The following is an 11,029-nucleotide window of genomic DNA, read 5'->3' on the forward strand; positions in this document are numbered from 1 at the left end:
TGTAACAATTAACGTTTCATATTCAGCTAGTACACTGCCCACTTCAGGAAGAATAAACTTCGGAAGTTAATGACTCCGAGACAGTAAGTGCAGAACCCCGTTAAGATGATTGTTAAAAGTTTATCAGATATATATTGCTTTGTCAGGGTAACTTCATAGCCAACGATAAAAAGATTGGTTTTCTTTACGTTTATATGAATGTATAAGAGACAGATCCGACCTTCAAACTCCTTTAAAGTGAATATATCAAATTTCAGCGAAACAAGACCAAAATATAGATTTTCAGCATTACTTTTAAAATCAACATATTCATGTTTGTATGTATGTGTATATATAATATATATGTACACTGCAGTTAATAGGAAGTAACACGGTAAATCTGTGAATGGGATTTTCAAACACCCGAAAGTTGAATAAAGACAAACCAGCAACATCGACCGTCTTGACAGCGGGAGAGGAACCTCCAAGTCAGATTCTGCGATAACGATTCTTCTTCTATCAGTCTTCTCTCCCGCTGCACGTCCAAGTTACCCACAATGACAGAGACAGAACATCCCGCGGTAACCAATTTTCGTAATTATGTAAGGATTAAGACCGTACAGCCGAGCCCGGATTATGGTATGTTGACTTGTTCCTGTTTATGTTGGCTTGTGGTGTGTGAACTAAAGTGAATAACATTTTGTTCATGTCGCTGTCCTGGTGACCGGAACAAGTGTCACGATGATACAGTGACATTTCTGTTGTGTTTTATACCTTAGCTGATATCAGTATGTAATATGAATTGGATTAGGTGCTTTGCTGTTAATTTATTTGAAGTTATATATTGGTAAATCTTGCCGGAGGTATAGTTCTGCTAATGTGATAGCAGTTGTGAAAAGTTTAAATCCTGTACAACAGATCTGCAAGACTGTTTGCTATGCTAGCTATCCATAAGAAGTAATTTAAGTCACAATAGCTGAGTAGGACATGAAAAATAAATATGAAATTAATTTAAAGTGGGAGGGGTGAAATACAGATATGTATAGAGGAATTAGCTTTACTCATAACAATAATGCAATTTATTTTTTTCATGTTTGATTTTACGAGATATTAGATTTTATGATTTACTAGCCTCATTCTTAATCACAATTGATAATTATCTGTGTTCCATTAACCAAATGTTTCTTCCAACAGCCAGCTGTACAGACTTCTTACTTGAGCAAGCAAAGGAGCTTGGTGCCGAGTCCCAGGTGGTCGAGTGCGTCCCTGGGAAGCCCATAGTGCTGATGACCTTAGTTGGGGAAGATCCATCCCTTCCGTCAATCCTTCTCAACTCTCACACAGATGTTGTTCCGGTTTTTCCTGTAAGCTTGAAGGTTTTCATTAATTTTAAGGAGCAAACTTTCCACGCTCATAGGTGTAGATTTTTTTGTAGTAAGGAAAAAAAGTATTCAAGGAATAAGAAATTTTAAAGAAAAAAAGGATAGTTGAATGTTTAGAAGATACCCACTATGGATTTTTTTCTGTCAAAATTATATTGCCTATATTCCATATAAATTACTGTGATCTGTGATGGATGGCCTGCAATCTAAAGTCCAACTCAATATTGGCATTGTGTCGAGTGATGTGCTTGGTGCTCTAGAAAAGGCCAGCAAGCCTCCATCACTTATATTCTGGGAAAAGAGATCTTGGACTGGTTCCTTAATGCCAGGGAGGTCTGCAGGCTGCATCTTGTTAGGATGTATGTGATATAGAACATCTGATTATCATCTAAACATTTATTCCCCCCCCCCCAAAAAAAAAAATAAATAAATGTGTGTGTGTGTGTGTATATGTATATATATATTGTGTGTATATATATGTATGTATATGTATATATATATGTATATATATGTGTGTGTATACATATATATGTATATATATATATATTTATATATGTTATATATATATATATATATATTGTTACATTACTTTTTCATTACAAAACTTTCATTTGAAATGTATCAGAGCCATTTTTTCTTTTTTTCCTTTTTTACCAAATTTTGTAATTACTATAGAACCTATAATGCTATCAGCCTAACCAATTTCAATTTATGGAACGAGTAAACATCTTCGTCTCTATTTTATAGTGCTTGAGTATGATTTGAGATTGTGTATCATATTTTGATGAACTAAGTTTTTCCCTGACTGGTCAAATTTACAAATTTAGAAATTGATTTAAATATTGCATATTAGCTAAAAAAAATACAAACATTTCCACTAAAGATAGATTTATGACTACTGCAATTCCTTGATTTTCAGGAACACTGGAAATATGAGCCATTTAGTGCACATAAAGACGAGAATGGTGACATTTTTGGACGAGGAACCCAAGACATGAAGTGCGTTGGAATTCAGTATATGGAAGCACTGAAGGAACTGAAGAAGAAAGGTCATAAATTCCTTCGCACAATTCATCTTTCATTTGTTCCAGGTCAGTCATCACATTTGTTAACTAGGTTATTGTCTTACACATACTCAAAATATATAGATGTTTTTTCATGAACTGTTATTATATATTTTTTTCAAATGTACAAAATCATTATAAGTCAGTTCCTCCTTTAAACATGAAATCTTTGACAATTTGATTTGGTATTTACAAAAGCAAAATTAGGAGTTACTCTTGAAAGATAATATTGACCTCCATGACCCTCTTACAGATGAGGAGATTGGGGGTAAGCCTGGCATGTTTGAGTTTGTCAAGACTGACATGTTCAAGAAGATGAATGTTGGCTTTGCCATGGATGAAGGCTATGCAAACCCTACAGAGAAATTTACAGTCTTTTATGGAGAAAGGGCTCCCTGGTGTGAGTATCATTACAGAAATTATTACACTGACAAAAAAAATCATGATATCAGGTATTATGTTTGGGGTATTTGTTTAATACTTATTTTTTTTTTTTTTTCAAGGGGTTTTGGTAAAGTGCCCTGGTCAGCCAGGTCATGGCTCACAGTTCTTACCCAACACTGCTGGTGAAAAACTGAGGAAGGTCATAAACGCTTTCCTCAATTACCGTGATGAACAGGAGCGCAAATTGAAGGAAAATGAAGATATTCGACTTGGTAATGTTACATCAGTGAACCTAACAATATTGGAGGTAAAATTATTAAAAATTCAGCTTTAAAATTTATTGACACATGATATAAGTACATAACCTGGATCTCTGTACTTTACAAATCTTAAAATTTCTAAGGATATTATAAATACATCATGTTTATCTGTTGAAAGGCTTACTTTTTTTTCTTTCTCTTTCTCTCTGACCAGGGTGGTGTGCAGTTCAATGTTGTGCCATCGGAGCTTTCAGTTGGCTTTGACATTCGTATCACGCCAACTCAAGACCTTGGAAAGTTTGAAGAGATGATCAAGAGCTGGTGCAAGGCAGCTGGGGATGATGTTATCTATGAGTTTAAGCAGAAGGTAAGATTGTTGTAAAACTATGTTAATATGGAAGTTAATAAATATGGAAAAAAGTAAAAGACAAGAAAAAAAAGAAAAAGAGAGACCTAAAGAGTGCAAGAGATGAAAGATGAGAAAAGAAAATGCTCTCTAGAATTCTACAATTTATACTCATAAAGAAAAAGAGAAATTCTAATTGACCACTATTAAACATGTTTCATGAACATTCACCCTTTGATGCCAATGATTTTCTTTTCAGGACATGTGTCAGAATATTACATGCGTGGAAGACGGCAAGTCTGTTTGGTGGGACACATTCTCAGAAGCTTGCAAGAAAGAGTAAGTTTTCTAGCTCTTTTTTTATCCATTTTGCAATTATTTATATAATAATCATAGTTATTATCATCCATTGGTGTGATTAAGGATGGTGAAATAAAAAATTATATTGATATTTATATTTATGTTATACTGATATATTTCAAAATTATATTTTACTATTGTCATAACAATGATTAAGAGGTAGTAGCATAATAGATAATTGCTATCAGCCAGCCTTCCTAATCAATCTTGGTGTGATAGCCATATCTTTAACAAAAACAGATGACTAATATAAATAGAATGCTTGTGTAGCATCACATTGGCTACTTTTTTGTTTGATATAAATATATATATATATATATATATATATATATATATATATATATATATATATATATATATATATATATATATATATACATATGTGTGTGTGTCTGTCTGTGTCTGTGTCTGTGTCTGTGTCTGTGTCTGTGTCTGTGTCTGTGTCTGTGTCTGTATGTGTATATATATATATACCTATATATGTTAAAACAATTAGTAACTAGAAAAGCATACATTTGAAGAGCAGGAGAACAAAATAATCAATAGCCTGAATAAAAATGAAATTGGTTTGTCTCTAGATATGGTGACTGGCATTTTGTTACAGTAGTAAGTTAAAAATAATAAGCTTACTTATTCTCCAGGTTGCCTCATTTAACAGACAATGATATATTTCATTGTTCTAGAAATGCGAGGTAAATTTGTATTACATTTGGTCAAAAGAAGAAAAAAAAGATATTGAGTATCATGTGCATTTTCAGAGGAGTAAGATTAGTGAAAGAGATTTTCCCAGCAGCTACAGACAGCAGGTTCATTAGGCAGGTAAGATTAAGATCTAACTAAAACATATGCTGGCAAATGTTGCTCTAAGCATAATCATACATATACACATTTTATTATTATACATTTTACACCTAAAAATTAATAAGTAACCTGACATGAAACAGACAGTAAAAAATGATACTATAAGATGCATAGTTGCAAAGGTGAAGAAAAGGAAGTGGCTGCAAACATTAGAACAACTTCTCATTTTCATTAATTTTCATCCTATTGTTTTTATTGTTATTTTACACACACACACATTCATTCATTCACTCACTCACTCACTCATTCATTCATTTATTCAATGAAAAAAGAAAGTAAAAAAAAATAATAATAATAATAGATGGCTTTGCTCTTTACCAGGAAGATAACAATTGAGAAAGATATCTTTGCAGCAAGTACTGACGCCTGCTATCTGAGAGCTGTGAGTGTAGCATGTTGCTATTTCATTTAGAATTTGATTTCCTACAAAACAAATAATTATATGTATTATATTCAGCAGTCAACATAACTGGAACATAAATGTTTTTACTTGTTTTTTATTTCTCTTTTCATTATCATTTTTTTGCTCATTTGTATTTAACAGTTAAATCATGTACACATACACACACTTCCACATCCATGTAGACACTACAAATCCCTATCATTAATATTTTGGCTTTGAGGTTTGTAAAAAAAAATTGCTCAACATTTTTTTATGTTGCTCAATGAAGATTCTCAAAAGTATTTTATTTCATATACTCTTTTTATTTTCAATTTTCAAGGAACCTGTCATAGACGAAGAGTTGAGTGTTTATACTCAGAACTAAAAATATCATCTGGTGTGCACAACTTGAAATTATTTGTGTTACAGCTTTACATGCTTTTGTGCCATGATTAATATCTGATATGGATATATAGTTAGGTAAATTTTGATTTCTAAAAGTGTTCAAATTTTAACTTGAACATTTCATTTTGCCTTCAAAAAAACTTTCAAAACCCAAAGCTACAATATTACTTTTGAATTATGAGGGACACAAGCATAAAGTGTGCACACACACACACACACACACACACACACACACACACACACACACACACACACACACACACACACACACACACACACACACATACACACATACACACATACACACATACACACACACACATACACACATACATACACACACACACATACACACACACACACACACACACACACACACACACACACACACACACACACACACACACACACACACACACACACACATACATACACACACACACACATACACACATACACACACATACACACACACACACACACACACACACACACACACACACACACACACACACACACACACACACACACACACACACACACACATACACACATACATACACACACATACACACACACATACACATATACACACACACACATACACATACACATACACATACACACATACACATACACACACACACACACACACACACACACACACACACACACACACACACACACACACACACACACACACACACACACACACATACATACATACATACACACACACACACACACACACACACACACACACACACACACATACATACATACATACATACATATACACACACACACACACACAAATTTTAAAATTCTCTTGACCCATATAAAAAGATATTGATTTATACAATTGATGAAATACATATATAAGATGATGCTTAGGATGAATAAACAAATTGCAACCTGATTCATCCTCAGCTTGGCATCCCAGCACTTGGGTTTTCCCCCATGAATAAAACGCCAATCCTCCTCCACGACCACAATGAGTTCCTTAACGAGAAAATCTTCCTTCGCGGAATCGAGATCTACATGACGATCATCCCAGATCTTGCAAACTTGAAGAACTGAATGGGGTGCAAGAAGCTGACACTTCCTTCTCAGGAATGTATGAAATACTGTACTTCATTTGCATGAAGAAAAAAAATTCTGGTTAATTACATGTACACAATGAGTTGCCCAATAATAAGTGTACTAGTCACAATAAATAAATTAAATAATGAGAAATGTTAGTCAGAGAAAAAACAACTAATGCCTCTTCAAGACAAGAAACATTAATATTGCACATGAGAATATTCTGACTAATTATTATCTTAAGTTAATAAGTGTTCTTTTGTTGACAGATCAGGGAATGCTGCACGTCTTCCATTTGCTACATCGTTTTGTTCTCAAGTCAAGTCTTCCATTATTGCTGTTCTGTTTGCTGCAGCTTTAGGGATTCAAATGCTCTGTTGTGCCTTTACAGTATATTTTATGCAGAAAAATAAAGGGCATTGATCTTCCTCTTAAGAAATACACTTTTTTTTTCTAACCCTCTAGTAATGCTATTTGGGAAATGTGTTGAACCTGTATTGAATTGATAAAATGATACTTTATAATGATATTAAAGTAAAGCTAAATTATCATCTCCAATCAGAAGAAAAAGAGAAATGTTACATATATGAATATATAAAGAAACTTGCTTATCAGGGATCAAAGATCATCCATAATATTGCAATGACATTTTGAATATTGTTTATAAATAACTCAAAAATATTGTGTAAAATAAGATACACCCACTAGTACAATTCTATGTATTATCAGTGTATTTTTCAGTACTTAGGGAAAAGGAAAACCATTTGTTAAAATATATTTAATATAAAGAACTTAACAACTTTATTAACAATTGTACAAATTTACATAAGTCTGTTACCAGTATTATAACAAAGGTGTCTAAAGAAGCAATATTAATAAAGTACTTACATAATACTGTAAAATATAATATAACATGCAAGGTGCTTACAATATGACCAAAATAACCATTTAACAAGTTTATTACACTTAATTTTGTTATTTTAAGGTATCAAAACATGTTTATCATTCATTTCAATGTATTAATTGAGAATTAAACAAATAATTCCATCCCATCTCTTTGAACACTAATTTAACTACAAATATATACAGTATATATACTGCAACATATTATACAATTCAATTTACAAATAAGTTCTATGACAACATTACTATTACATAAAATTGGCAGTTTTAGTTTTATTTATCTTATTCTTCCATTTTCGCCCTTTCTACAAAATTCTGAGTGAAATATTATTCACATATTTTGTGTTTACAAAAATCAGCCAATAGCATTTCTCCCAATATCCCTATGGTTGTCGTAGTGTCATACAATGTTTTGTTCATAAAGGGGCTCGTTGGTTAAAACTCGCTCAAAACCAAACCTCTCCAAGTTTATGCTCTGGTACTCCCCATGCAGAATACTCTCCATTACTGCACGACCAACACCTGCAGCTTGCTGTATACCTGTAGGAGAACACTGGTATTAGATTCACTTTTATCAGTTTATGTTGCCTATGGAAAAAAAATAACATTATTACCAGAAAAGACCCACAGGAACAATTTCCCTACTATATCCTCCAAAAGGATAACCAAAAAAATTAGGTTCATGACCAATAGCAAGTAATCACTAAATATTCTTTAAGCAAACCCATAGCCTGCATTTCCTGTTCTTAACCCATTCACGGCGGTTACTTGCTGTCACGTTCAGTGGTTTTTGGGTCAGACACCAGAGACAAGATATTTAGTCAAGGCTGGCGTGTAGGGTGAGCTGGCATACAGCGCTCGCTCGCAGCTAGTGCGCCCGAGAATCCTGAGGTGTTAGGCATTCAAATACCCGGCATTACAACCATTTAGAGCCAAAATAGCCCCGGCGTGAATGGGTTATTAAGTATGCCTCATAAGTTCACTTTTAGTATAGGACAACACTTGTTTGGGATTGTTGGGCTTAACCCATTCACGACAGGGGCATTCCAGTCTTGCATGTCACAATGCCGGGGCTCTCGAACGCATAGGCCTAAATCAGTTAAATAAACGACACCGTATGGCGTCCCCAGCGAACAGGCCTTGAATGCGCGGTACCCATGGTGTACCACCCGTCCAGAGAGGGTTAATATTGATGTTTAGAAGTATGAATAAAGGATCTTTTCTGTTCTTGTACTCACATCCCAACAAAGTGGAGTGTGAAGTTGACATATGGAAGGTCAAAAATAAAAATACTAAGTGGCCAAGATGGGAAACTGAAGTAAGAGATGGACATAAAAGGGGGGGATGGATATGTGTGGGTGTGTTTCCTTTGTGACTTAATGCTGTGTCTATGTTTGCATTATGAGTATCTCATGAAAAACATATAATAATGTGTGTGTGTGTGTGTGTGTGTGTGTGTGTGTGTGTGTGTGTGTGTGTGTGTGTGTGTGTGTGTGTGTGTGTGTGTGTGTGTGTGTGTGTGTGTGTGTGTGTGTGTGTGTGTCTGTGTGTGTGTGTCTGTGTGTGTGTGTGTGTCTGTGTGTGTGTGTCTGTGTGTGTGTGTCTGTGTGTGTGTGTGTGTGTGTGTCTGTGTGTCTGTGTGTGTCTGTGTGTGTCTGTGTGTGTGTGTGTGTGTGTGTGTGTGTGTGTGTGTGTGTGTGTGTGTGTGTGTGTGTGTGTGTGTGTGTGTGTGTGTGTGTGTGTGTGTGTGTGTGTGTGTGTGTGTGTGTGTCTGTGTGTGTGTGTGTGTCTCTGTGCGTGTGTGTGTCTGTGTGTGTGTCTGTGTGTGTGTCTGTGTGTCTGTGTGTGTCTGTGTGTGTGTGTGTGTGTGTGTGTGTGTGTGTGTGTGTGTGTGTGTGTGTGTGTGTGTGTGTGTGTGTGTGTGTGTGTGTGTGTGTGTGTGTGTGTGTGTGTGTGTGTGTGTGTGTGTCTACAGGAAATGTTTCACTACTATAGTTTTATTGCAATATCTAATATAGTTGCAGGAAAGTTGCTATGAAAATTATTATTAAGAAAACCCTTAGTTTGCCTCCATTTGTGTAGTCCCATATTTTGTGTGCATCAGTGACTAGATATCCAAAATTAAAAATATGAGGTTCTTATTTCACAGGCTCAACATATAGAATAATTCAGAGTATCTCTACTTCTGGAATAAAACATGTGATGCATATTAACAAAGGCAAAACTTCTAACAATAAATCTGTTGGCTCTATTGAGACATCCCAGAATATCAGGAGCAAGGCAACAGTGTACTATGTGATGAGCAGTAATGAAGATCCTATGCACTAAGTGATGTCCACTAAATGTAGTAAGAATTGCCCGATGAATTCATGTATAACTGGAATATGCTGACACCCTGTATGTTTCTCTTGCAATATCCGTAGCTGACTAAATGGAGTGCAAAAACATCAAAGGACCACTTGATAAATAAGACTTACCATGGCCACTAAATCCAGTAGCAATGAACATGTTTGTGAAGATAGGGTGGAGTCCAATTATGCCATTCTGATCAAAGGTGTTGTAGTCATAGTATCCTGCCCAAGAACTTTGTAGCTGTAAGTGGAAATATTCATTATTTAAAGCTATCTGCTCCATCTGAATAAAACTTCCAATGAAATCTTTTCTTATATAGGATATGATTAGTGACAGGACTGACACTTTTCAAAATTCTACCACAGAAAATGGGGTGGCTTTAGAATCTATTCATTCAAGAATTGAAATGAATATATATTGGGCACCGTAAAGACAATGAGTTTAATTAATACTGAATACAAACCTTTAACTTTTCAAATGAAGGTACTCTGTTTGCGATGGTTGGCCAAACATTTGACTCAAAAAATTCATGATCTACGTCCAAGTTATCTATAGAGGGTTCATGTTCTTCTGTGGGTGACTGTCCACAGAGATACAACCCTCCTAACCCTTCTCGTCGGAAATAAGTTCCATTTGGGTCAATGAGCAAGGGGCTGTCCAACCCTGGGCCATCTGGTGCATGTACACAATATACATAACGTTTCCTGGAGAAATAAATTGCCTTAAAATAATCAAGTGTAAATCTCATATAATATTGGTCTTTTCTATATTACATTTTAAATAAAATGTATATTTTTCTGGCTCCTAAAATTTTACGTAGTACCAGAGTTAAATATTTCTGTGTTCGATAGTAGGAATGTATAATTTATCACAATATGCTCAATATGGTACCTAGCAATTACCTAAACATTATATGTAAATTAAGTTACCGTGGATATTATTCCTATGACCAATCTACACTTTCACAAAATAAACTCAAGATTGCAAATATAACAGTGGCAACTACTTGAAAGAAATGTAAACTCTTTTTTGTCATGTTATAGTAGGCACAAAAAAAAAATACCCAGAAATAAGAGTCAACTATCTGAAAACAGTGCACTCTTTGCAATATATCATCTAACTTTATTTTTAAAATTCTACAAACCTAGGCTCAACAGGTATTGGGACCCCAATGATTCCTGCTCCGTCTCCGATGCCAACTAATCGGCCAACTTCACCCGACCATGCTCCTGCAGCCACCACACATATTGAAAACCTAATGTTTCGTT

General features: G+C 34.8%; 2 protein-coding genes across 3 annotated transcripts in view; one reads left to right on the forward strand and one right to left on the reverse strand.

Moving 5' to 3' along the window:
* Positions 1-416: 416 nt before the first annotated feature.
* Positions 417-6,947, forward strand: LOC122247043 (aminoacylase-1). 2 transcript variants are annotated; one of them, XM_043006002.2, is made up of 10 exons: positions 417-618; positions 1,174-1,343; positions 2,281-2,452; positions 2,679-2,825; positions 2,929-3,116; positions 3,284-3,436; positions 3,675-3,754; positions 4,958-5,018; positions 6,354-6,540; positions 6,776-6,947. In XM_043006002.2, exons 1-9 carry the CDS (start codon positions 537-539, stop codon positions 6,501-6,503), a joined length of 1,203 nt encoding a protein of 400 aa, XP_042861936.2. In that variant the 5' UTR covers positions 417-536; the 3' UTR covers positions 6,504-6,540; positions 6,776-6,947. The 2 variants fall into 2 exon arrangements, with proteins under 2 accessions (XP_042861936.2, XP_042861935.2); XM_043006001.2 differs by lacking the exon at positions 4,958-5,018 and adding an exon at positions 4,534-4,594 and having other exon boundaries at positions 419-618.
* Positions 6,948-7,269: 322 nt separating this feature from the next.
* The window catches only part of LOC122247042 (FAD-dependent oxidoreductase domain-containing protein 1), an 8,667-nt gene continuing 4,907 nt past the window's right edge, over positions 7,270-11,029 (reverse strand). The window contains exons 5-8 of the mRNA XM_043006000.2: positions 10,906-11,029; positions 10,225-10,465; positions 9,887-10,001; positions 7,270-7,949 (exon numbers count right to left, since the gene is read on the reverse strand). The exon at positions 10,906-11,029 is cut by the window's right edge and continues 22 nt beyond it. Of these exons, the coding sequence (XP_042861934.2) occupies positions 7,810-7,949; positions 9,887-10,001; positions 10,225-10,465; positions 10,906-11,029 (620 nt within the window). The 3' untranslated portion in view covers positions 7,270-7,809. The remainder of the gene's footprint in view (positions 7,950-9,886; positions 10,002-10,224; positions 10,466-10,905) is intronic.

This window comes from Penaeus japonicus, unplaced genomic scaffold (genome assembly GCF_977035675.1).
Source record: "Penaeus japonicus unplaced genomic scaffold, GWHDUDI00000001_assembly GWHDUDI00000005, whole genome shotgun sequence".
NCBI lineage: Eukaryota > Metazoa > Arthropoda > Malacostraca > Decapoda > Penaeidae > Penaeus > Penaeus japonicus.